Source organism: Ceratotherium simum, chromosome 27 (assembly GCF_057802395.1).
Source record: "Ceratotherium simum simum isolate JZ-2026a chromosome 27, ASM5780239v1, whole genome shotgun sequence".
In the NCBI taxonomy this organism is placed as follows: domain Eukaryota; kingdom Metazoa; phylum Chordata; class Mammalia; order Perissodactyla; family Rhinocerotidae; genus Ceratotherium; species Ceratotherium simum.
In genome coordinates this window covers 3,957,467-3,985,181 of record NC_141926.1, presented here as the reverse complement: position 1 = coordinate 3,985,181, position 27,715 = coordinate 3,957,467, and the positions used below count along the sequence as shown (strand labels likewise).

The 27,715-nt window shown below is 53.1% G+C and overlaps 1 protein-coding gene across 5 annotated transcripts; it reads right to left on the bottom strand.

The window, feature by feature from the left end:
• On the bottom strand, positions 1-27,599 carry WDR4 (WDR4 tRNA N7-guanosine methyltransferase non-catalytic subunit). Of its 5 annotated transcripts, none has more exons than XM_087418041.1 (12): positions 27,467-27,599; positions 25,706-25,771; positions 24,583-24,726; positions 16,439-16,595; positions 15,592-15,704; positions 13,069-13,129; positions 10,027-10,125; positions 8,319-8,383; positions 7,276-7,459; positions 6,240-6,309; positions 5,847-5,951; positions 1-4,117 (listed from the first exon to the last, which is right to left on the bottom strand). In XM_087418041.1, the coding sequence occupies exons 1-12, from the start codon at positions 27,553-27,555 to the stop codon at positions 3,936-3,938; spliced, it is 1,335 nt and encodes a 444-aa protein (XP_087274167.1). In that variant the 5' UTR covers positions 27,556-27,599; the 3' UTR covers positions 1-3,935. The 5 variants fall into 5 exon arrangements, with proteins under 5 accessions (XP_087274167.1, XP_087274165.1, XP_004429691.3 ...); XM_087418039.1 differs by having other exon boundaries at positions 16,439-16,707; positions 24,635-24,726; XM_004429634.3 differs by lacking the exon at positions 5,847-5,951.
• Positions 27,600-27,715: the final 116 nt, after the last annotated feature.

Here is a 27,715-nt window from a genome sequence, read left to right as displayed (position 1 = left end):
GGAGCTACAAAAACAGCTTTATTTTAGTTCTTTCATCTCTTTGTCATGGAATTGGAACCAGCAAAACATTAACCAAATGTCAGGCCTGCAATTTTCTGCTTCAAAAATCAGCAAATCCCACTGTGAATCCTAGAGAGCGCCACTTTGCTTTCATTTCATGGGGAAAAAGCCAGGCTTGGAGAAATAAAAAAACAACTAAACAGCTTCTGACGTGGAACTCACAGTCTCCCCACACGTTTGTGCCCGTCCGCCTCTCCTGGCCATGTGCTGGCTTCTGTCCCCAGTCAAACACTCTGTCTCCCCTCCTAAACAGACCGTTTTAAAGGCAGGGAGAGTGGAGGAAACCTTTCTGAACACAATACGATACCCAGAAATCATAAACAAAAAGATGGATAAATGTGACTGCAAAAAAAGTCTGTATTAAAAAGAAAACAACATTTAAAAAGCCAAAAGTAAAACTGGAAAAAAACCTGCAATTCACATAACAGATGAAGGGCTAGAAAGATCACCTTCAATCAGCCCTCCCTCCCTCAAAAACCACTGAGGGGCAAGGGGGCAAAGGACATTCACAGACAGGTCAAAGGAAAGAAGCTGTACCTCCCTTATCACAAGAGACAGGTGAATTACACCTGCAGTAAGGACTTCTGCTCCCACTGTGGGGGGCAGGATGGTCCAGAATCACTCTCCCACCATAACCAGCTGGAACGCTGGCAGCACAGGTCAGTGGTCCCTATGAAAAGGCAGACACATCCTCAAGGACTTGTGCCTAGAAGTAATGCTCTTGACTGCAGCCCAGGGAGGGGAAGCCACACAGAGGCTGACAACCTCCCGAGTGGAGATGGAGACTGGAAGTTGGGACGGAGTCCCTGAAAAGCGGGGGCTGACAGAGGAGAGAAGTCTGCTGGGGTCCTCTTGGGTCTTTGGTCAAATGCCAACCTGCACACGAGTGGGTGAAACCCCACGAGGCCAGAGAGTGCCTTTTGAGGAAAGAACAATCCCCAGACCCAGGAATCATTCAAGTCCCAGCCAGCCAGCGTGGAGAGACTCTGAACGGCTACTCAGATCTGCCCTAACGAGCTCACAAATAACCCTCAAAAGGACCCACTTAATCCACAGTAGCTTAGCTGCCTGCCAGCAAGACTGAAATGTTCTTTGAAGCAACAGAATAAGACTCAGCAATCAGCCACGAAAACTTCACAATAGCAGGCACCCAATGAAAAACTTTGTAGACACACACAGTGGCTGAAAAATGTGTCCCATTAACAGAAGACAAATTAGTCAACAGAAACAGATCCAGAAACGACAGAGATGATAGAATTAGCAGAAAAGGAAACCATTATTTTAAATACGCTCCATCTGATCAAGGATGTTTTTTTTAATGAGCATAATCAGAAGAGAAATGGAAGACATTTTTTAAAAGACCAAAATTGAACTTAGAGATGAAAAAAATACAGTATTTGATACAGAAAATACTCAGCCTTGGACTAACAGAGGCCACAGAAGATCAGGGAAATGGAGGATGTAGAAACAGAATCTATCCAAAATGATGCACAAAAAGAAGAAAACCTAAAGAGAAGGAGCAGAGACTCACTGACCTGGCAGCCCATATCAAACAGTCTAAAACACAAGACACTGGAATTGCAGAAGGCAAGCAGAGAGGGGCGGAAAAAAAATATTTCAAGAAACAATCACCACAAATTTCCAAATTTGATGAAAACCACAAATACGCAGATCTAAAAAAGTCAACAAACAGTGAACAGGATAAACACACACAGCAAAGCATTTCATAATCAAATTACAGAAAACCACTGATAAAGAGAAAAATCATAAAAGCAGCCAGGAAAAAGACACATATGCACAGCGGGGAAAAAAGAATGTGTATCAGTTAAGAGATAGAAACCTCACAAATCACGTGAAAAGAAAAAAATCTAATACAAAGAATTATTAAATAACAGCAGGGTGTTGTCCACTACAGCGTAAAGACTTCAGAGAAGATAGCAACACGGGGTCCAGGAACAGCCACCACCTCCAGGACTGAGGCCGAGGGTCCAAGAAAGAACGAGCCTGGAGAGGGGTTGGGATCTGTGGACCTTAGTGAGCATCACAGCATCCCACCAAGGCTGAGATTCGGACCTTGCTGGAAGGGATGTGGCTGTGATACACAGGCTGGTGGGTTTGCTGAGTGGCCACAGACCAGGGTACCTCCTGCCCGGGTATCAGCAAGACTTGCTGGGAAGCCCCCCGCTGGGACACCGGGAAGACAGACTCACTGGGAGCCGGATGGGGTTTCAGCAAATGTACCAGGAGGCTTCCTGCTGGGATGCTGTGGACACTCATTGGGAAGGCACCCACTGGGGTGAGTGTCACTGAGCATTCCCCATGCTGCTGGCTGGCACATCCACAGGGGCCTGGAAAGAAAGCATTCCAGCACCCCCATTCCACCCAGGGCACCCCCATTCCACTCCAGGCACACCCGCTCTGCCCTTGAACTACTTTTGCCCAGCCCAACCACCAGCATGGGGAGCGCAGGGACCCCTGGTGGGAAGTGATGCTGAGCAGTTCACCAACACAGTGTTTCCAGATCAGTGTTTCCAGGGAGACAAGGCACTTCAGGAAAATTTGCAGCATTGCAGCTTCTGATACACAAATTGATTTGTTTCCAAGTGCCCCTCAAAACCACTACACCAAAAAAAAATTTTTTGTCTTCAAATCAAAAAGTGTACATTTCAGGGGCCGGCCTGGTGGCATAGTGGTTAAGTTCACATGCTCCACTTCAGCAGCCCGGGGTTTGTAGGTTTGGATCCCAGGCACAGGCCTAACGTGCCACTTATCGAGCCATGCTGTGGCAGGTGTCCCACATATAAAGTAGAGGAAGATGGGCACAGACGTTATCCCAGGGCCAATCTTCCTCAGCAAAAAGAGAAGGATTGGCAACAGATGTTAGCTCAGGGCTAATCTTCCTCACCAAAAAAAAAAAAAAAAAAGTGACCATTTCAGTCACAAACAGTACACTCATTAAAAATGGTTTTGCTCAACATATTTTGAAATTAGTGCCATATGTTGCTGCTGAACATTTCCAGAAGCTGCAAAAAGCTCATCTGTATTGATCAGTGATTAGAATTCAGCTGACACCCCTGCTCTCTGCAGCATGTGCATCAAGTTCAAATGGAAATAATAAATATACGTGACGTCATCCATCGGCTCCCTGCAGAACTCAGTCTGCCGCCAGGGCTCCCGTGTCCTCATACAGCCTGAAACAAGTCCACTTTTCAGCACCAGCGCTGCCCACCCAGCTCTGCAAGTCCCAACCAGGAGCCACTCGCCACGTGGGGACCAGGCACATGGGCAGCGGCTCATGCTGACGGGGGACTGAACATCTAATTCCACTGGGTTTCAAGAGCCCTGCGTGTCGAGTGGCCACCGTGCTGGAAGTGCGGTACTCCACCCAGAAGGATGAGACGACAGGAACAAAATGAAAATGTGGATCACGCCACCATAAAAACGTTTGCTAATAGATTTCCCCTAGAGGAAGTGCATCCAGCATGGGTGGCATTTTGGGAAGAGTAGACAAATCAAAACTGCCAGGGCTGAGGGTGAGGGTCCCTCCCATATGAAGACGAAGTGCTCCAGGCACCTGCACTCCTCACCTGAGTGGTTAAGCCAACACATGGTACAGGACGGCTTCCCTTCAACCAGAAGGATGCTCAGGCACCAGGCAGAAGAGCTTCTGCTCAGCGACAGAACGTTCTAGAGCCAGGATGCCGGCCAGTATCTGGGACAACCCCAGGGGTCCGCTGAACTGGTATGGACCTAACTACCGCCAAGCGTGCGTGGGGAACGACGCCCCCTTTATCTTCTTAAGGAGGGGACACGTACAGTCTGCTTCTGCTCTGTGGAGGTGGTGAGAGCCGTCACGACCCCTGGGACGCGCAGCTCTAGGAGGCCTCCCCTGACTTCATCTTCTTGGTCTGTCCGTTGGGCCCAGGAGGCGGATTCTTCCGGCGCTTCTTCTCCAGCTGCTGCTGCAGCCTCTCCTCCTTCTTCTTCAGGTAGGTGGTCATGTTGTCGAAGGTGGCCTTGTACAGGCTGCTGAAGCCGTCGTCCACGCCGGCAGAGCCTGAGGGGGGGAACAAGAACAGATGCCAGGTGGGACGGTGACTCGGGACTCTGCCTCTACCAGGGGTACCTGGGGGCCGGCGGGGCCCTCCTGCAACCGGGAATTAACTCAGTGACCACCCAGTGTTCTCTCTGGACCTGTGGCGCCTTCTCCAAGATGGCCCCCATGATGCCCACCTCCTGGCCCCCACACCCTGGCTGGACCTGGGACTTGCTTCTAACAGAACACGCCAAGTCGGGTCATCACTGGGAGACTAGGGACAAAGGCTGCGGAGCGCATCCGGTGGGACTCATTCCCTTGCTCACTCGTGCTGGTGAAGCTGCTGCCAGGCCGTGAGCTGCCCGACAGGGAGGCCTGGGTGCAGGGCACTGAGGGCGGCCACCAGCCAACAGCCAGCGAGGAAGTGAGGCCCTCAGTCCACCAGCCCGCAGGAACCTGGATCCACCAACAACCACTGCTGAGCTTGGAAGCAGACCCTGCCCCACTGAACTTGAGATGACTGCGGTGCCGGCTGACACCCTGACTGCAGCCTGGGGGAAGCAGTGAGAGGGGTGCGGTTATTCTAACCTGATAAATTCGGGATAATCTGTTTTACAGCCACAGCTAACAGATGCAGGCTGATGTAAGTGTCAAGGCTTGAGGGGCACGATGGGCCTCAGACGAGCCCCAGGGAGACCATCTGACCCTGGTCCGAAACTCCACAGGGCCCGTCAGTAGTGTGCACGCCTGTGTCCTGCACGTGTGACCTCTATCTGCCCTCTAGCTCCTTCCGACTCCTCCAGCCCATTGTGATGCTCAAGGTCTGCTCACCTCCCTCCTCGTGCTCTCCCCGCACCTCCCCAACACCTGCACTGTAAACAGGCTGTTTTATCTGCACAACCTCTCAGGGAAACTAAGCACAGCCTGGGCCTGGCCCCGCGTGAGGTGGTGCTCAGCAGGACATGCATGCCCTGGGGCTGGCAGCGAGGTGGCACGTGCCAGGCTGGGAGCACCACCATGGATCCCCCAACAGAGTGCTGCTTCAGATGTGCTTTGACGGTGTTGCTACAGGAAGTCCAAACAGTGCTGGGGAGGACAGCCCTGTCACTGCCCCAGTCCTACAACCCGAAAAGGAAGGACAGATGTTAACTCTGGGGTGCAGAGCCAACAGGGCCCTCCGAGAATGCTTTGTATGAGATGGTTCCATCACTGCTGATGTGAACAGAAACTGAATTTACGTCTGAATCTCTGCAGAGCTCCAAGGACCCCTGACTTCTCCCTGGAGGGTAGTCTGGCTTTGCAAGATGTCTTCTTAACAACAATTTCTTCATTCAAATAAAGGCACCTGAATTCCAATGCTGGGTTATAAATTATCCTTCAGACCTTGTCGCTTCAAGTCTGTGCCCAAGAGAAGCGTGTTGGAAACACACAGAAGCTGTGTAACTGAGTCTGCCTTCTTCTCCCGATACAGACGAGCAGGGTCTCACGGTGTTAACGTTCTCTGAGGGAGGTGCTGCACGCAGTGCCCACTGGGGGCTCTTCCACTGACCAGGACACCAGGTTCCCACAGCCTTGCCGCCCTCCTCACCGAACGCAGGGGCGTGAGGGGTGGAATGGTCGCCCCTCTCCCCTTGGCCTGGTGCTCCGGTTAGAACACGAAAGCTCTCCACCTGCCCTGGGCCTTGGACACCCTCCGGCAGCCCCACGGATTGTCCTCACTCCTGACCTCCTGGCCAGAAACCGCACGCACCTGTGGAGTCGCTCGGTGCCAGCAGTCGGGGACCGTGAGGTGCTGCCGCTCCATCTGGGGCCACACCGGTGCTGGCCCAGCACTGGGGACTTCCAACGCCCAACCCTGAAGGCAGAGGGGCAGAACACTGCTCCAACTCTGACCCCGGGTCACATGCAGCTCAACTATCCTGACTCGGATGCACACTAGCCTTTCTGCCCGGGTGTGGGTTACCTCCATGGTGCCCCCGACCAGCCGCCTACCTTCTGGACGGGGACACACGTACACCCCACACATCCTATATCCTCACTCACAAAAACGGGTTCCTACTATGTATCATGTTCTGTAATCTACTTCTCTCCGTGGCCAGTTTTGGACACCATCCTGAAGAGCAGGCCACGCTCATGTTCTCACCTTCCAGCATGGCCCAATTGCCACGGAGGTGAGCGGAGACCTTCTTTAACACGGCATTTTCAGGAACAGACTGAGAAAATAAACGGAAGACCTTTATCACAAAGAGGCAGGGCTGAAAACCCCAGGGCTGCCAGGACAGTAACGGGCAGACCTACTGGTGGGCCCGGGCTGCTGGGCCTGGGGAAGAGACCCACTCTGCACCTAGTCAACGTCCCCATAAATCTGCACGTTAAGGTCAGGTGAAGCCGGGGAGCTGTTCTGACTCTCCAAACCCAGCAGTAACATCTCGTCACAATAAACACCCATGATGCAAGGGCTGCAGCGTTTTACCTGCTGGCTCATCTCATGTGACTTTATCTAAGGAGCCGGCAGACCTGACAGGTACCAGCTGGTGGCATTCTGTTCACCACTACATTTCAGATAAAAATGCCCAAGAGGTTCAGGGGCATCTCGAGAGCACTCTGTCACATGAGCATCATACATAAAGGACGTGAAAGTCTGCAAAGGGCTGTGGGAGCTTTATCTGACTCTTCCCCATAGCAGTCCGGCGAGACGCAGGACAGGCCAGAGGTGACGTCCCCACTTTACAGACGGGGGAATCGACTCAGAGAGGGTGCAGAGTTCACGCACGTCCGCCGGCGAGGAGGGGCTTGCTCAGCCCACACACCTTCCTCTGCACCTGGGGGCTCCTATGAGTCCAGTGGGACCACTGTCCCAGGCACAAGGCCAGGCTAAGCTTGTAAACGTTAAAGACACACACCAAGTGGCAGCTCCTTCACTAAAAAGAGGAGTGACGGGGACAGTCATGGGAAAAATACACCAACGATGGCGATCCCCCAAAACCCATTGCAGGCATCATGACACTGGACAAGCTGGCTAGTTACCCCAGCTCCTTTCTCCCCTGTCTCAAGCCCTACGGCCACTGCCCCCCACAGAACATACCCTCTGGCATTGAGACGTGATCAAGCTGAAAGGGGTCATAGCTATGGGCCCCCACCCCCAGGCTTAGGGGACAGAGGAGCCCAGCACATCTCACCTGCCACTGACCACCCACAGGCCTGAAGAGCACAAGGGGGGCTTCCTGGCAGTCTTGCAGGACCCAGAGCCCCTGGCTCTCCTCGAAAGCAATGTCCCACACTCTGTGCTGGAAAGTCAGCTGCTGTTGGTACACCAACTGCTGTCTGGGGGCATCAAGCTGGAAGACGTAGACCACAGGGATGCTTCCCACGAAGAAAGAAAGGCAAATGTTACAACTCCCACCGTCCCACGTGGGCTGCCATCCAACACAGATAGCTCAGCACCTAGCCCAGGCCTCCCCGAACAGAAGACACAGCCCTCGCCGACACCTTGGCTGCAACCTCATGAGACCTGAGCAAGACACACTCAGCCAAGCTGCCCCCAAATCCCTGAGCCACAGAAACCGTGACATAACCAAAGTTTAAGTCACTAAGTTCTGAAATAACTTCTTACACAGCAAAGATAACCAACACAGGACAAAAGGAAAAAGTGGAGAGAAGATGCTGTTCCACCTGGGGCACAGCAGACAATACCAGGCCCTGCATGCAGGCAGCTCCCAGACAGCACCATCACCCTCTCCAAACCTGTCTCCTCGTTTCCAAAGCAAGCTAAGATGCCCTCCCAAGACCCGTTACGAGGACAAACAAGGGCAGAAAGCACCGATGCCTGCCTGGCACAGAGCCAGGCTCAGGAGGACACAGCTGAAAGGCATATGCTACCTAAATTCTCCTCATCAACACCCCCAGCCCGCAAGGGGGCAGTATCCATCATGACCAGCCCTCCTGGGGGGATCAGGCACAAAAGACCAGTGAGAAGCCACTGCTACCCATGATGCTGGTGGGTTGAAACAGCAAGTAAAAGAGTGCCAGCATAAAGGAAGGAACCCACACCCCTCAGGAACAGCAGTCCTCACAAAGTGAACTCCCTGCAGGGAGATGTACCAGCAACACCACCTAGAGCCTCCTGACTCAGGAGACAGACTGTGGGGCTGGAACAATCTGCTTACTCAACCCTCCCGGGTCTGCGGGAGCCGGAAGGAACACAGCCAGCACACGAGCTTACCAGTCACACAGAAGCGCCACGCAGTTCTCCTGGCACCAGTAAGTGATCCTGGACACGGCGAACCTCTGAAAGGAAAAGCGGCAGCTTAATGTTTCCGTCAGGGACCCAACGCTGGACTATTCCGTTCAAACTGCGAGGAAACACTGCAAGACTCTGACAGCTCCCACATACGGTCAAGGAAGAGAAAGAGAAGACGGTGTTGGAACCTTCTGGAAATCAGTGAGGGGCAAGGAAGACAATGGCTGGCTACTCGTTTCACAAGTAATTCCGACATGCCGGGGCAGGTGGCAGACGCTTCTCCGTGGCTCTGGCCCTGGCTCAGGAGCCTGTGGAATGTCTCCAAACCAACGGAATTGGTCCAAAGGCAAGGAGAGGAGGGAACAGGAAAGCAGGGACTATTAACCACAGACACACCTGCCCTGCGCGGCAGAGGAAATGCCCAATGTCCGTCAGGTGAAGTGGAGAGAAGACACCCGCGCAGGGCAGGGGCCACGCCACACCTCTTGGGGCTCCAGGGTGGGAAGCGAGGAGCCCCAAGAGGCCGGGGTGCCCCCGCTCGTGCAGGTGCAGGAGTGCAGGCTGCGCGCACCAGGCCCTGGTAGGAATCCTGCTCGTTTGCCGTCCTCTCTCTGCCCTGTGCTCTCCTCACTCTCAGAAAGGGACTGACATCAACCTTGCCACCCGGGGCATCAGGGTAAGTGAGGGCACGGATGTGAAGAAGTTACCAGAACAAATCAGGCCTCTCTTTGCCAGGGCTTTCAAGGGTGGGCACCGTGACCTCAGAACCCACAGGGGCGGCCAGAGCAGCTGGAGTCTGCCAACCTGGAGGCCCCTGCAGCCACTTGGCAGGGTGGCCGCAGCACTGGGGGTCCCCAGGGCCTTGGCCTGAATCAGGCCAGCCTGGCCGCTTGAGGCCCTGCGAGGGCGGCGGTTGTCGAGTCTCAGGGCAAACGAAAGAAATAAGGAGCCAACCTGAGGATGAGGCAGACGAGCCCTTCAATTCACAACCAGGTCTCGTCAGACACATGGGAAAGGCAAGCTCCCACAGGTTGGCAGGGTTGCAGGGGAAAGTGCAAAGCTCCCCTGAGGATGGGCAGAAGGGCACCCTGGTCATCAGACACCAACATGCATGAGCAGACCCCTCCCTCCCAACCAGGCCCAGCCTCGGGGAAGCTGGTGGCACCGTCCACATGGGACCAACCCGGACCCCGGCTACGCACGGGGCAGAGAATCCCGAGCACCCTGAAAGGCAGCCCACCCCTTCTCCCCTGAACAATCTCCTTGGCAACCGAAGGCCCAGGAGAACTGCCCTGGGGACACGCTGGCCTGTGCATCATCCTGGGGGATCATGAAATTAATCCATGACAGTCAACAGAGAATGCCAGGTGGGTGCTCAGCCCACTGCCCAGCTGATAAACCCATGGTGAAGCTCTTTGCTCAACATCACCATTTTTTCCAACTCTAAGCAGGACTAGAGGCCTTTCTGTAAACCAGCTGTTTGAATGCAAACACAGTGAAATATAAATCATTCCCACCTATTGACCAGGTGCCTTCAGGATTTGAGATACACAATTTCTCACAGCTGGAAGAAGTCTGTATTGACAGCAGAGAAATGTTTCCAACGTAAAAGGATGTTTTTCACAGGATCCCAGTAACTGGAGAGGTACCCTACAAGCCCCCAACACACTTGAGACAAACTTGGGGTTACCTTGTTGCCCCAAGGCTCCATCGGCTCCTGCAGGCTGGTCAGGTGACAGCAGTGCAATTCTCGGCCACTTCTGTACTCCCAGAGTCTCAGGGTGCCATCCTGCACACACCAAGGGTGGGTTAGCATGCGCTCTCAGGGAGCACGGCAGCCCCGAAGCATCCAGGCTTCACCAGGTCGTGGGAACATTAACAGTGATGGCCAGGGCGCCTCTACCAAGTAAACGCTATTTGCTCTTAGCAATTTCTGCGTAAAGAGCTTGTGCAAATTGTTAAGAAAAACACAGGTGACAGGCACACAGCCAAATGGGCATAGGACACGAGACTACCTGACTGTCACATGGCTGGAGGCCAAAGAAGTCTGCTGTGCTCACGCTAAGTATGCACATGCTCACGCACACACACACACATGCACATCCACATGTCCACACATGCATGCACACACTGACACATCAATGATCACAGAGGGAGAAACACGTGGGGCTCAGGAGCGTGTGACGACTGCCCACTTCACTGTTTCTGAAAAGGGGGCATCCACTGTCACCCATGGGAGTGTCAGCTGGTACAGCCTTATAGGAAACTGGTGAGTGTACCAAGCCTTAGTGCTCCAAAAGTAAATATAAATGTAGGAAAAGGGGGTTCATATAAACAAACATTCGTTACAGCACTCGTTAAAAAGGAGAGAAACAGAGAACTGCACATGAAGGAGAATGAGGAGACAGGGAGGGAGTGCGACGGAGCCCAGTCCGCTCCGGCCTCAGTCACGGGCAGACCCCTCTGTGCAGCATGAGTCCGTTATCGAAGAGACAGACCTGCACAGGCCATGCACACCTGAAGACTGAACACTAAGTCTAAAGAGACAGCATCCCTGCGTTAACATGTGAAAAGTTTTCACTGAAAGAAAAAGATGAAAAGTCACTTCCCCCGAACTGTTAACAGCAAGTGTCTCTAGCTTACTAGCAGGACACGAGCAGAAGTATCCTGCTGTGAATAGGGCAGATAAACACAGGGACAAACACACATCTACGGGCGTCTCCACTCACCCCAAAAATCCCTCTACAGTGGCAAGAAAAGGATATTTTAAAACATGAACCCTCAGGACAAAGACGAGAAACAAGAAGAATGAAAGACAATCACAAGAGGTCAACAAAGTCTGTGACGCTGGGAACGGAGGAGGGATGGACCAGCCACAGGAGGGAAGCCTGTGACGCGCCCATCCACACCAAAGACTCGAGTGGGCCCAGTGAGCCTGCAGCGGGGTGGCCACGAGGGGGACACGTCAGAGCAATCAGACTCCCCTGCCCCCTGCCTCTGACTTCTCAAAAGAAAAATGGGAGAAAACCGAACAAATTAAAAACCAAACAGAGAAAACATTGGAGCAACGCCTTCAAACGTCTCTGGGAAAAATTATACCCAAGAATTCTAACCACGGAGTGTTGGGGGGATTACGGGCATTGCCACAAAGGCAGTCTCATAACACATACCCTCCCTGCACCTTTAGTGAGCTGCTGGACGACGCCCCCCAGAAGAAAGTAGTGAATTGAGAGACAGACAGGGAGGGAGAGAGGTGGAGGAAGAGACGGGCCTTAGGAGATAAGGAGCCCACCAGCAAAGATAGAAGGGATGAAGGGCAAGAAATGGTTCCTCCCCACACAGAAGGCAGCAGATGACAGGAAACTGCTCACACTTCTGCTTCTCGAGCGTCAAGGTCTCCGGAAACACAGGCTGACACGAAGAGGACGCAGCTGAAGGAGGTCCAAGGACTTGCCCTGGAGGGCAGTGGGAGGGATTCTACTTTTCATTATAAGCCTTATAACGGTTCCTGACTTTTTAAATACATGCTTTTAATAAAAATAACTGCCCTTTCCAATGTGCAAGGGCACCAGGCCAAACCGGGGTCAAGGGGTGCCAGTGAGACGGAGGGGAATGGGAAAAGAGCAGGGCACACGGGGATCGCCAGCGCACCAGCCCCACTTCATTTCTGTAAAAAGGACAGAGGCGCAGTGTTGGAGCTGACACAACTCACTGGTAAGAACAAAGGCGTTCATTTCACTTTTCTGTGTGCCTGAGTTATTTCCTTTTTCATTATGAAAAAGACTGGAGGGCTTACAGCGAAATTCACAAAACTGGCTATCTCTGGAAACTCTGGCCAAATTCCTCTTCTTTTTACTTTCATATGACCAAGCACTCCTTTGAAGAGCAAGACAAGAAGACAGAAAATTAAAAACCAGTGAGAAAACAAGTGTGGTGAGGGAATGAGGAGCAGTCAGACACCCACAGGACACCAGGGAGCCTCATGTCAGCATGTCGATGGGCCCCCCACTGCAGCCCACCCCAACCAGCCAGGTCGCATGAAAAGCTCACGGGCCGGAAAGACTAGAACGGAGGGATGTGGGCAGAGCTTCTGAAAAGAAGGGGAGAATCAGACCCTAATGGTCATTCAAACCTTCACTTTGGCTCAAAATTGCTGCTTAATGACCCTTTCACAGATTACTCCTTAGGGGAGAGGTACCCCTCATCACTCAGCTGTTAAGGCCTCAGGCCCCAGCTTCCAGGACAGAGGCTGCACTCACTGATCAGACATCCGCCCAGGCCACATGCCTCGGCCAGTCTACACCTCTGCACACGAGCGCGGCCCCAGGACAGCACGACAGCAATGGTGACAGAACTCAGGTCCCTCCAGGACTCAGGGATCATGATGCTATCACAGACGTAACGACAGCCCTCAGAACGGACTCCGTGCACACCCGTTCTAGCTCAACGCACGCACCCACACACACCTCTGAATAAACAGCTGTAAGCAAGGACCGAGCCACGGCCAGCTCTGAAATTCAGAAACAAGCACCATCTAGTGGACAGCCACCAACGAAAAGGAGCACACTGACTTCCCACGACAACTGGGAACAGAAGATAGGCTCATGACGGGCGGAGCCCACCCCCAGGGCGGACTCCATCTCTAAGGCGGACCCCGCCCGCAAGTGTGGTGCCCAGCCCCGTCCCTGCTGAGAAGAACCCTGAGCTGCATGTGGTGGAGCGAAGCACTTACCCCCGAGGAGGATAAAAGCAGCTCGGGATGGTCGGGCACCACGAAGATGCGGCTCACAAACCTACAGCGGAGAGAAAAGCAGAGTGTGAGCCGGCGACACCCACATGGCGCATCTGTCAGCTCAGAGAGGAGCCTTCTCCCCCAAAACCCAACCCTGACCCCCAGCAGAACTGAGAAGAGAAACACTTCTCATGAGTGGATGGCGGTGAGAGCTGGCAGAGGCCGTGTCCTTCTCCGGGTCCCAACAACATGACAGGCTCTAGCAACAGCGCCCCCAGGCCCAGACACACTCCCCTACCACGCCTGCCGGAAAGATCCACGAGTGTCTGTGCTGCTCTGGAGCTGCCCTGTGCACAGCACTTCATCTAGCTCCCACGAGACCCTCCCGAAGGTCCGCGATGACGGGGACCCCTGTGAGGCTCCCAGGGTGAGACACGCACAAGAGCTAGGGACGGAGAAAGAGCAGCAACACTGACTGGCAGTCAGAACTGACCTCCTGTCCCTCACCCCAAGAGCCTGAGCAACCCGACTCTCCCAGAACCTATCTCGGGTCTGTCAGCGTGAGCGCCAGAGGGATGGGCTTCCTGCTCTCCTCCCAGCCTGATCACTAATGCAAGGCTCCCGGGGACCCGGCAAAGGGGTGGCTGGTGCGGTTCCCTCACCTCCACCAGTCTCAGCCTCGGCTAGCCTCACCTGGCTTGGGCCCTGTCACGGCCCAGCCACCCCCCTCACCAGGGCTGCCTTCCACAAAGGTGCTCGGGGTTCTTTGTGCGCACCACAAAGGTGCGCGCAAAAAGGAAAAAGTCCATGTTGCGGGACAAATACAGCCTGTGTCCACCACGAGGGCACAGAAGGTATGAGTCACCTCCACGTCTCCGCTGGAAAGGAGAGGAAACCACAGTTTCCACAGGCCCTTAAACAAGATTCTTACAGATCAACTGTTACTCATTCACGCACTCACTGAAATATCCACTGAGCTCCTACAGTGCCACACACCGTGCTGAGGGCTGGAGACGGCAACAAACAAAACCCACAAAGGCCCCCGACCAGGATGCCAGAGGGAGACAGGCGACAGGAGACATGACCATGGGGGGCTCAACAGCGCTGCCCAGCGGAAACACAGCAAGCCACAACGTGAGTCACGGATGGCATTTTAAATTGGCCGTGACCATGTTAAAAAAAAAAGTAAACAGATGCAGGTGAGATTAACTTTAACACTATGTTTTGACTTAATATATCCAAAACATTATCATTTCTACCTGCAATCAATATAACGAATTAATAACGAGCTATCTTCAAAGTATTTTTCACACGAAGCCTTTGAAATCAGGAGTTTTACGCTAACAGCATGTCTCACTTCACATCCACCTGCCATGGCTCATGGCTCCTGTCCTGGACAGCGCAGCTGAAAGGAAAGGCACAGCGGGAAGGGGCCGAGGGAGGGGGTGGGGGGAGGCCTTCCTGAGAAGGCAGGTGGCATTGAGCAGAAAGCTGAGGAAGTGAGGGAGGGTGTGGGAAGAGCACGCCCGTCAGCAGGAACAGTGTGGCAAAGGCCCCACGACAGGAGTGTGCCAGGTGGGGGCGGGGAGCAGCAGACCCCAGTGAGACACAGAAGGGGGCGAGCCTTGGAGGGCGTGCAGGTCATGAGAACTCCAGGTGCTGGATTACTAGAGAAGGGAATAAAAGTCAAAATAAGCTGCCATGAGGTACAAACTGAGGGGCCACCAACCTCCTTAAAGGTCAACTTGTACAATCCATTCAAAATCAAGGAGACAGGAGCAATCTCAGAACTGAATTAAATCCCTCCAACCTCTTTCCTGCCTCAGATAACCGAGTTTAAAACATCTCAGCCAATTAAACTAAGTGCCTTTCCTTGGTACTTAGCCTTGTAATTTAGCCTTTGGCCTGAGAAGAGCAGTGGTGTGCCTCAGAAATGCCTCCCGTCCATAAGATCAAAATTCAATTCTTGACAGAGAGCGCACTTGCTGGAAGAGAGACCACAAAGTAGGTGACAACTGCCCAGATCTGGAGGCCGTTTCATTCTTGAACAGTTGAAACTACTACAGTACGTTCCTCATCCCTCAACACACCGCCTAGTGACGCAAGCAACTGTGGGCACTGGAGGTGTCTACACTGAGAGGAGTCTTTCAGAAACGAGCCCTGAGCCGACATGGGACCCGCTGGTGTGGGACAGGAGAGCAGAAGCGCAGGCTCGGGGAAAGGCCGCTCTCGGCTGGGCATTACGCAAGCTCCTGCAGGCAGCACGACCAACGCTGCCCGCGGGGACCGTGTGGGGCCCGGGCCCCCTACGCCAACAAGGAAACGTCACAGGAAGGGAAGGCAGTTCCGAAGGTTCTGGAGGGCCCAGGACTGCAAGGGCAGCTGTGAGCACACTCCCTGGGAAGCGACCCCAGAGGCCATCTGCACCCAGGCCAGTCCCCTCCTCCACGAAGCCCACAGGGGCGTGCGGGCACCTGAGCCTTCTTCTAGGGGAGGCAGAGAGGCGGCCAGGGAGGGACTCACTCCGTGTGCCCGAGGCAGAAGGACTCGATGCTGTGCGGTGCCGCGGCCCAGCTGACGCGGATCTTCTCGTCCCGGTCGGCAGTGAGGACGTAGCGGTCGTCAGGACTCACGGCCTGTGCGCGAGGAGTTAGAGAGGACAGATCAGAGGCTTGGGTGGCCAGAGCTGGCTCCCCTCCTCCCATCCCTACAGTTCCCCCAGTCCCCGCTCCTCAGCTCTACACCAGGCGTCCCCGTGAACACCCCATCTCAACACGATTCCTCACGGCCACCCTCCCACCCCGGCCACACCCCCTCATCTCCAGCACCCTGGGCCACCTTCCTCTCCTCCCACTTTACGTGTCCCCGTGTCTAGCCAGTCACCAAGTCCTGGTGGTTTTTCCTTCCCGTTGTTTCTGCATGTCCCCAAGGGGACCCACCCCAGCTCCACCACCCAGTGGCTGCAGCCTGGCCCTCTGTGGGCCTCTCGGTTCCTCCGGGTGGGACAGCTCCTGGCTCAGGGGTTGGGAGGAGAGCAAGGCGATGCCCGTAAAGCACAGAGGACAAGCTCGGGCCTGTTGACCGCACCTGCCCTCCCCGTGCCCCTCCACCCTGTCACCCTGACCTGGGCCATCCCTCACTTCCAGAACCACACGGCCACCTCCTAACTCGCCCATCCTCTTTCACCCTGCGGTCAGCTTCCCCTTCCTAAATTCCCTTCCCATGGCCCTCCTGCTCACAGATCTGCAGGACTGTCCCTGCTACAGGAGAACCCAAACCCACCCACTCAGTGCACTGACCCCGCCTCAGGCCCCTCGGGCCCACCCGCCTCGCCCCACCTGAGCATCTGCTCAGCACACTGCCCACGTACCACATCCAGCAACATCGACAGGTGCCCAAGTTCCAGCTTGCCACATCCATGTGGCTCCAGCACCGAAAAGGAATAAACGTCCCCAGACTTGTCTGCCACCAGAACCTTCTCCTCGGAGGCTGTGAAGGTCAGGGCGGTGCACCTCCTCACCACGGTCCTGGAAGGCCACAGAAACGCCCACAGCTGCTCACACAGGTCACCCAGAGGCTCTCTCACACCTGCAAGCCATGCGTTCTGACGGCATGCAGCAGCTCCTTGCCGCATGTCTCCTTTTTTAGTTACCAAGACGGTGCCAAAAAATAAAGCCATTAAGAGAACAGAAACAAAGCCAACGCCTTAGATACATTTTACGTTTATAATATTTTTTCTTTAAATGAATCAGCTCCTAACGGCAGAAGCTGCGTGGTGGACATCCGGGTGTCAACGTGACACTCTCTCCACTCTGACGTACGTCTGAAAACTGTCACAATAAAAACACTGGGGGAAACCACTCCTGGACCCCAGCACCTCTGCGGTGCATTCAGGGGGAGAGAACTGTCAGCTTCACAAAACACCAAACGTGCCCTGAGCTGCCGTCAAACCCAAAGGCACGCCCCACCACGCAGGGCCCTGCTGCCCCTGGAGCTTCCCGTCCAGGATCACCGAGCCCACCCTCCAAGCCCGTGGCCCTCATGACGACCCACTGCTCGCTCTGCTGCACTGGACCAGGGTCCCTGAAGACGGGGCTGTCACCGATACTGAGAGCTGGGGCAGACAACCTCACAGGGCCGTGGCAGCAACAGCGCTCACCATCCTCCGCTGGGACAACTCTGGAGGCAGGCCCGTCAGAGAGTCTGAGTTCCAGCTCAGTCTATAATAAATTAGCACGCTCACAAATTCAGACCCTTGGTCCGGATTCGTGAAATGTGTCACTTTTGCGAGTTGGTTCAATAACAGTGTCAGAGTAGGAAACACAGTCCACACCTTGTCTATACTGACACAGGCCCCGTGGCCACGCCAACCCACCCAGGGGACAGGGCTGATGCGATGTCTTCCTGTTATGTTTCACTTCTACTAGAATCTCGTCCAAGTAGCAAAATCCACTCCCCACAAGGCAAGGTATTTTCATTCTATATTAGACACAAACTGCACCATCGCTTTACATACAACTTTTATACTTATCTACGTTTATGACCTCTTCACAGAAGAGTGGCCGTCCCTGCTCTCGTCACCCGAGAGGGTGGAAGTGGACCCACCTTCCCGATAAAGAGCTAACGTCCTTGCAGATGGTGCCCAGCTCACTGCAGTGGAACTCAAGATGTTAGCTTGAAATGGAAGCCAAAGCTTAAAGGAATTATGTCCCCAACACAAGGACCAAACAGGACCCCTGCGCCTCTCAGGAGCGGAGGGACAAAGGGACAGAGAAAGCGAGGGAGGAGGCCTCCAGCCATGTTCCCAGGCATCGGTCACCAGGCCTCCTGCAGCAGCTGAACCTCCTCTGCATCGGCGCCAGCAGAGCTGCAGCAGGACGCCTGATGTGATAAATATGGAGAAAACAATGACAAAAGAAAGATAATTAGGCTCTGGGGCCAGATTAATCAGAATTCTGTGGGTAGCTATAATTTAAACAAATGGCCGGTGCTGCGCCAGCAACACAGCCGCCCGTCCTAATGGGCTAATTAAGCAGCTGCCAGGAGCTCGGCCACAGCGTTCTAGAGGAGCAGCCCGGGTCAGCCCTCCAGGAGTGATGGGCTTGGATTGGAATGAGCTAGCCCACCCCGGGGGGAACGAGCCCCCCACAGCGGCGCCCCTCCTACCTACCTAGACACAGAAATGTCGCTCCTATATTGTTCCCTTTGTCTTGCGCCAGCTGGGGGCTTTCAGCCTCTCAGGCTAAACGAGTCCTGGTGATGATTCCAGGATGCAGTTCAGCTGTACCCAGCAGGTTTGGGAGTCAGGGTCCGAGGGAGTCAGGTCGCAGATGGCGGAGCAGGTCATCGGACGGGACAGTCAGTGGGCTGGCCGTGTTGCCCCAGCGGAGGGAGCCTCAGGAGCAGAGGCAGCGGCCCCAACAATCTTCAGCCTCTGCAGGGTCTGGGTCTCAGCACTTCCCCTCCCTCCACAGAGTCACTGGTTCACGGCCCTGCCCTTGTCTCCACAGGCCCCCCAGGGCTGGTGTGGCCCTCTCCTCTGTGCCAGTGACAAATTAAGCGCCCACTGGGGAGCTCTGAGCTGTGGGCGAGTCCCATAGCAGCTCGGGGGCCCGGTCGGTCAAATGTGGATAAACTGCGAGGCCAGGAGACCCCTAACGATGAAGTGACTGTCAGAGGGTGTGACGGATGGGCGTTTTCCTGAGGAGGGGGTCCCTCAGATCCAAAAGGGGTCTGTCCCAAAAGTAAAGGGCCGCAAGGGTGAAGGAGCGCCGGGTCCCCCCCCAGTGTAATGTCCGCTGGCCCAGCCCAGGGCGAGACCCCCGCTGTACGTCATCCCAATCACCTCTGTCCACTGCACAAGCTCTCCTGCTTCCCCACTCTCCCAAAAACCTGCTCCTTTTATCAGAAAAATCTCCTCTGAATGCCCGTTAGAGACAGAGGGTGAAGATTTCACTCAACCCAACTCTGAAAAATTCACAAAGCCAAAATTCTAAAGGCGTAAAAAAAACAGCATTGAGGAATTCATCCAGGGGACTTGGGGGTGGTGGGTGGGGCAATAACTACACATCTGCTACAGACCAGGGGCATCCAAAAGCCCAATACAGAGAAAGACAAGGCGCTGAGTTCAGGGCAAATCTACAGGGAGGGGCCACGTGAGAAATGCAAACCCTAGACCTGGGACACCATCTGGCCCCACCCCTTCATTCCCTGGCTGACGGGCGAGGGGGGGTACACCTGCTGAGGACGGGCACACCTGCGAGGGCAGGCACACAGGGTCTGTGTAACTCCCAGGCCTGCGATGTTTGCAGTGCAAGATGTGCCTCCTACAAGCGACACTACAGAGACCCTGGATTTTGTAATCTAATCTAGTCCCTTAATTTCACCCAATCACATTATTTGTCTTCTATGCCACCTAATGCAAATGTTTTCTACACAAAGTTACTTTTGTTGATATCAATTTAAAAAACAAAAGCAAACAATTAAAGGGGAAAATGCCAGGTACCCACAAGTGTTTGCTAAGGTACTACTGCCCACCCCCTGAGTATTACTGGGAATCACCAACATGCTACCTTCAAGACAGGACAAAACAGCACAGCACAGCATCTACCCAGTCCAACACCCAGAGACCATGATGAAGAAGGAGCCAGGCACATTCACACATAACTGAACACCCATCCTGCGCCTTGCACTCAAGGAGGCCCCGTCCTAAATTCCCTTACTGATAAGCCCAAAGCCACACAGACCCATGGGACAGTCAGGGGGAACTCTAGCTTCCTCTCTTACCAGACCTGCACAATGCCAGGACCCCTTCTAGAACAATCAGAGCCCCCCCAGGAGCCCTGCACACTCACCCTTCCATCGAGGTGTAAGCTCCATTCTTAGGAACTGAGTGCAGGCAGGCTGTGTGGACTGCCGTTCCCAAGTTCAAAGTGAAGTGCCACCCACGAGCAGGATGCACATACTGAAGTCACACGACATCTCACTCGTGTGTCCACCTTCCGGCAACTTCAGAACTTCCACCCACAAAGTGAGGGCAAGCTCACTGCTGACCCGCAAGGCCACCAGGCCCAGGCCCGCTCCCACACCTTCACAGAAAGTGGTCACTGTTCCAATGGGGCGGGCCCAGCGGTCAAAAGCCCCAACAGTGGGCACACCCCCTGTATACAGTAATGCATCACTTAACGACGGGGATCCAATCTGAGAAACGCATCGTTAGGCGATTTCATTGTGCAAACATCATAGAGTGTACTTACACGCACCTAGATGGTGTAGCCTACTACATGCTTAGGCTCCATGTTACTAATCTCATGGGACCACCGTCGCATATGCTGTCTGTTGTTGACCAAACGTCAATATGCAGCACATGACTGGTGTGAAGAATTACCCTCCCCCAAAGAGAGGTCTGGCCTGTGGCCTCACATCCTGGGAGGAGCTGGTCTCTGGGAGGAGAACGTTCATCCACCTGGGGCCTCTGGCCCCACCAGACAGGCTATGATGTGCGTCATGATGGGGCCTCGGGGGGCTGTCGACCTGGCACCTGACCAAACCCCAACAACACTATGGACACAGAGGCTCAGACAAGCCTCCCTGGTTGGCAAGACCCCACATGAACTGTCACACAAAGATGCCGGGCAGTCGAGCGTCCTGACTCCACGGGGAGAGGACACCTGGACGCCCTGCACTGGGACCTCCCTGGACTCCCCCGTGCACCCGACCCTCGGCTGACCTTGGTCTGTACGCTTTCACTGTCATCTATGGTAACCCTAAGCGTAGTGGATTCCAGCGAGTTCTGAGTCCTCCTCACGAATTACCAAGCCCGAGGGTGGTCTTGGGGACTCCAAACCTGGTGACAGAAGTGAGGGCAGTGTTGTGTGGACTGGCACCTCAAAGTCCCACCCCCAACCCCCAGTCCAGAGGCAGAAACGGATCCGATTCCCAAGGAAAGCGTCATCTCAACAGCGGAGACAGGGATGAGAGGTTCCCAGCAGGCTGCCCATGGGAAAACACTACGAGCAGCAGGCGCTAGCATACACAAGCGCTGTGTGTGCAGAGGGAATTGGACAGGCGTGACCAGTGTCTCTGGGTGGGGAGACTCAAGAGGGTTTATTTTTGTTCCCACTTTGTACTGTTCTGTGGTTTCCAATTTTCTGTGTGAAGCAGATAATTAAAGGGGAAAATGGAAAAGACCCCCATGGTAGACACCACACTGTACTCCAAGGGAGCAGACTGAGAACCCATCCTCAACCCCCCGGATCTAATCTTCCCTCCCCCAGAGACGACACTGGGTGAGGTCCTGCCAGGTGCTCTGCCCATTACTCGGCACACAAGCCACAGACCTGCGGCGATGCTGGACGGCAGGCCTCTGGAAAGTTCGCTGGCCGAGGCGAACACATTGGAAAAGGCTCAGCGAACATCTCAGTGGCCATGAGTGGCTCCCACTTGACACGCTGTGCTACCGGAAGGCCGTGTGAAAGCAAAACTTTTGTAGATGGACTCGTTTAAAACAAGTGGGAAGACCTAAGCTCCCTACTATATAATCGAATGAGAAAGGAACCACCAGCCAGTGGGAAAGCAAAGGCTATGAGTAGCCGGCTCACAGACACAAGTGGTTCCTAAGGATAAAAGCTGCTCTCCCTCACTCATAGCTAAGTATGCAAGACACCACTTTTCTTCCATCAGACCATCTAAAACCGTAAGGTTGGGTACTACCCATGCTGTCCAGGCTGAAAGAGGCTCCTGACACTCTGGGAGGAAGAGAGACACAACCCCTGGGAAGGCAATTTGGGGTCATCGACCTACATGACAAATGCATGTCCTGTGACCTGGCAATTCATTTTGGGGAACTTCTACAGATAAATGAGATATTACATCTGTTAATTCACTGAAGCACTTTTTAAAATAGCAAAACAAGTGAAATGCAAGTGAAAGATGTCCATCGATAGAGAGATGGCTAAGAAAATGACTGGAGACCCACACAGTGGGCCCGCGGAGACATGTCACGTAGTTCCCACTCTTCACAGAGTCTCTACCAGCTCCGACGTTTCTATCATCGTTCAGGTGTACATCCAGGACTGGCCTCCAACACACCCTTCAGTCCTGGAAGTCACCCAGGTCCCTTGCGACCCAGGCCTAACCCCCAGGTCCTCTGATCACTGCCCAAGGCCACTTTCCAACCTGGGATCAGCTGCAGGTTTACAACATCCTTGGGGGGCAGTGTGAGCTCTATATATCATCCTGCAGTCCACAGCCCAGCAGCGTTGGGGTTGCCTGGGAGCTGGTCAACATCGTAGAACCTCTAGCCCCAGCCCAGGCAGCACAAATCAGTCTGCACTTACAAAACATACGCCAGTGGCTCTAGGGCATTCCAGAAGCACAGCCAGACAGCCTTTACTTTAGCAAAAGAATTACCACCAGCTTCCTTTCGATCATTTGATTTTTATCTTTTGGGGCCAAAGCCACCTTTGAGAATCTGATGTAAGCTTTGAAAGGTCCACAGATAAACTCAGCAGCCAGTTACAGGAAAGCCAGACTCTCTAAACTCTAACTGCCTGCAGGGAGGGAACAGGAGAGGACGCCTGGAGGGAGATTTACACTTCACTGTACAGTGGTCGCCCCCACCCATGGTTTCACTTTCTGAAGTTTCAGGTACACGAAGTCAACCAAAAATATTAAGTGGAAAATTCCAAATATAAACAATTCATAAGTTTTAAATTGCACACCGAAATCTGCTGTCCTGCTCCATCCCACCTGGGACGTGACTCCTCCCTTTGTCCGGCGGATCTACGCTGTATACGCTCCCACGCATTAGTCACTTAGTAGCCGTCGTGGTTATCAGATCCACTGTGCAGTATCGCAGTGCTTGTGTTCAAGTCACCCTTATGTTACTTAATAACAGCCCCAAAGTGCAAGATTAGTGCTGCTGGCTATTCCGATATGTCCAAGAGAAGCTGTAAAGTGCTTCCTTTAAATGAAAAGGTAAAGTGCTTGACTTAATAAGGAAAGAAATCATAGGCTGAGGTTGCTAAGATCTATAGTAACTTTTATGAGAGTATATTGTTATAACTGTCGTGTTTCGTTATTAGTTATTGTTGTTAATCTCTTACTGTGCCTAGTTTACAAATTAAACTGTATCATAAGTATGTATGTATATGAAAAAACATGGTGTATACAGAATTCAGGACTATCCGTGGTTTAAGTCAACCACTGGGGGTCTTGGACCATCTCCCCCACAGATAAGGAGGTGACTACTGTATATCCCTTTGTTTAATTTTTTGTGTTTTACTCTTTTAAATCATGGACACATTACCTATATGATATATAAAAACACACATAAGATAAAAATGAAGTAACATGACCAGACTTTATAAAACAGAGGGCAGAGTGGGTATTCCTTGCTTTCGGGGCCCCCTGGAATTTGGCTTTTTACTCTTCTCTTAGAAACTAAAATCAAATGAAAATCTAAAAAGCATGGTTATCCCCAAAACAGGTGTGATCCAGCTACAAAGAGAAACTCTTTCTTGGTCCTTCAGTAGTTCAGACATTATAACCTGCACGTGCTTATCTCTGATTATCAAGGGACAGTTAACCCTCGCAGTCCAGGGAGGCGAGAATGAGGGGACAGGGGTGACTCTGCTCCACATGGGTCTTTCCATCAGTGTCAGAGAACAATCAGAATAATTCCAGCCTTCGCCCTCTTAAAGAGATAGAGAACTTGCATATCAGGAGACCGTCAGAGCCAACGGAAAGTCACATCTGCCCAGCACCGTGTATCAGCATCACCCACCTCCTCTCCTAAGAACACGGCAGTAATGAGATACGGAAACTCTATGGAAACAAGGGCTCACAAACTGCAGTGCTCCCCTTCCCTGTTAGAGAGTGACAGGGAGAGAGTCAAAGAGGAATAAAGAAGGCAACAGCACATTTACGGGATACCTAGGCCCTGGGACATCTGTGTTCTGGCTGAGCTGCTAGCACTCTCCCCCATCAACACTGAGCTCCCACCATCCTTCGGATACTTAGAAATAAGTGCACTAACTGAAAAACCTGCTGAATTACAACTGTGGCACAGATGCCTTAACCGACACAAAAGCCCTGACACTCTCAGGGTGCATGCTGACATTCTTTATTTCTGCTGCCACAAGGCTGGAGGAACACTTTGGAAAGCAGAATGGCATAGTGGCCAGGGGCACCGACTCTGGAGCCAGAGGGACCAGGTTCAGGGAGCGACTCTGCCTTCTCAGCCGACTGCCTGGGATCGGCTCCTAGACCCCCGGCCGGCGGGTGTGAGCGAGAATGACACCCCCGACTCCCTCATGGGGTTGCTATGAGGATTAAATCAGTTAACACGTGCCTGTTAACCAGGCACCAGTTAACACTGAAAACAGTGCCTGGCCCAGAGCTGATGCTACGGGTTAGTTGCTTATTCCTATGGTCACTGTCACTACTGTTACTGGCATGCAAGTATAAGTTGTGAGTTTGACATCATAATTATTCAACGTTAGCATTTCATACCTGACACTCAGACATTGCCATGGTTTTGTACGGAAAAGAATCAGACGCTTACTGTCATCGGTTAAAGCAAAATAGCTGCCAGACTGGGAGAAGGTGGACGCCAGAACTGTGTCACTCCCCTGATCCACGGGTGGCCCGTCCTCCCTGGGAGAGAGAGGAGCAAACGTTAGGCCTCACCTGAGTAATACGGCTGCTGCGTTCCTCCAGGCCAGCCTTGTTAGTTTACAATACGAGCAGAGACAGAAAATGTCACGAGGCTCGTGTAGCCAGAATATACAGACATATTAAAGGGGCATGCAGAGATTCACAACAGCTCTTTCAAGGACTGAAATCTAATTCAACAGAAAATCTCTCAGCATACATGCAAGAAACCAAAGAGCTGAGCTGGAAGGACCCTCAGAGACCACCTGGCCCATTCCTTCACGGACATGAACTAATTCAAGACTAGAGGCAGGGATTACATCATATTAAAAAAAGTAAACTGGGCCACAAGATCAATTCCACTAACGAAAGCCACCATACATAATCATCACTCTCTGCTTTCCTTACCTTTCAATTAGCTAAAGTTCATGTCATACACCTGCCTTCAGTGCATTTAAAATTCCATTCCATTATTTCAAGGTGCCAATAAAATAATTACTTACAGAAACTAAATGCGTAAAAGTATTTAGAAAAGTCCCAATGTTCTTAATGCCTGATTTGAAAGTTACTTCCATGTTTCTCTCCTGAGGTAGTACCTGGTTTATCCACACAGCAGGGTAAAACAAATGAGCTCAGCAACTAGAACAACAATTTCCTTTTTTTTTTGGTGAGGAAGATTAGCCCTGAGGTAACATCTGTTGCCAATGCTCCTCTTTTTGCTGAGAAAGACTGACCCTGGGCTAACATCTGTGCCCATCTTGCCCTACTTTATACATGGGACACCGCCACAGCATGGCTTGATAAGCAGTAAATAGGTCTGTGCCCGGGATCCGAACCTGCAAACCCCGGGCCGCCCAAGTGGAGCGCATTAACTTTAACCACTACGCAACCTGGCCAGCCCCAACAATTTGCTTTTTAGACTACACAGTCCCATTATTCAAACCATGAATCAGGCCCCAAAGAGGTTTCCCCATCATCTCACCCTTTATTTTCTTGTGACTTCTTTTCAGCAGTACTACAATCATATGTGAAGAGGCTGTCACCATCACTAAAAAAAAAAATAACAGATTTTAAAAGGAGCACTGTGTTAATAAAAATACTTTTTTTTCCTGGACAAAAAAATATTTGCATACTTATTAAATTAAGACTCTTGTCCACAACAAGAAATTGTCTAGGTACGGTATTTCGGGGAACAGTTAAGCAGCTTTATTTGCTTAATCTCCTGTTTAGATTTGCCACACATGACTGGCATGGTTCTGTCCAAAAAAATCAGGTAAGTAAAATAAACGAGGACAAAAACTCAACAGGAAGCAATACACTATTCTTTCAGGCACTAGAACGTCAATGCAAGCTGGTTATGGTAGAAGTAACTATGCTGGTATTGTTGGGTTTCCAATGGGTTTTTTGCACCCAAATTTAAAACTGCTATTTCTTGTTTAGAAAAATGTCTCACCTCCCCAAAAAAGCTCTCATCGCTGCCAAGCACTTACCAATATAGAAGCCACTATCAGACCCTCAGCTCTCCCCGGTTTGTCCCACCCCGCCTCCAGTGTCTGGCACAGAGAATGCATCTTGTGCAAATATACAGCCTTGAAAGTGACTGCACCCACTCTTTTCACATGGAACACTGTAGTGCAGAAAGAGTAATCCTCCAAGTCAGAAACACTGCCGGCCACTAGATTTCCTCAAAAGGCACAGACTTAATAATTGGATTGAGTCTAATATACCCATGTCTCCCTGTGGCATGTGTTAGATATTACGAGTCTCTAAAACAAAATAATCTGGGATACACTAATGGTTTTTGACTAAATTTTTTGTGAAATCTGAATTTAACATCGAATTGGATTTCTGAAACCAAACGTTAAACAAAGAGCACAGACAGTACGTTTACATTTGATAGACATATCGTCTGTTTCAAGTACGAGAGAATCAAAACTACCCTGGAAAGGAAACACAGGGCCGAAACTGACCACTACTAATATCCATGACGGTCCTGGGTCAATATTCGATCAACAAACATTTACTGATGTAAAAATCCCAGGCGTGTGTAAGCACTAAGGAACGTTAACGAAGGAGCGTGAAACTAGGGAAAACAAAAGCAGAACCGTGTAAAGGGCCACTAGGGAGGTGTGCACTGCGGGCTCCGGGTGCGCCCTCGAGTAAGGAAGCGTCGGATAAGACCCCGAATCCTGAAGCGCAAGTAGGGCAGGGTCGATGAAGGCGGGCGACAGTGAAAGAGCAGGTACCACCGCAAGGAGAGGGAAGCGAGAAGGAGCGCCCCCGCGGCTCAGTCAGTCCGAACACGTTCCCCGAGAGCAAACCTGTCTCACCAGGGAGGCCGGGGCCGCTTTCTTCCCTACGCCCCAGAGCGGGTCTGACCCCGGCCTGGCACGCGTCGCCGCACGTGACCCGGCCCCGCCCGGCCCCTGCAGAGCCCGGAAGTGTCCGGTGCTGCCCGGCCAGATCGCTGCAGACCGGCCACTGAGGGAGCGGGGCACTGGGCAGGTGGCGAAGGGCGCGCCAGGGGCGGGTCTTGGGAGAATGGAGCGGAGCGCGGACGCTCCACGACGCGGGCACGCTGTCCGGCCGAGGCGGCGGCAACGGAGGGCCTGCAGGGCAGTGGCGGGGCTCTCCCGAGGACACCCCATGGCGGGCAGAGCGCCGGCGGCGCGGGGTATCGGGGTCTCCAGGCCCCGACGAGCGCCCGCAGCCTGGGATCCTGCTCCAAGCCCAGACCCCTCACCTGCTAGCAGTGGAGGTGGCCAGGAACCGGCTGCCGCCCCGCACCACCACCGCCTGTCCACAAAGCGACAGCCCTGCGGAGCTCGCCATACGCCCTCCCGCCGCGCCGCCACCCACGTGCGCCCGCCCAGCGCCTCTTCCTGCCGGCGCCAGACAGTGACCTCACGCGCAGGCGCCGCGAGGTGACGTAGCGTCAGCCCGTCGCCGCCGAAACGCCGGCTCTGGGCATGCGCAGAACGTGCTCCCCCCT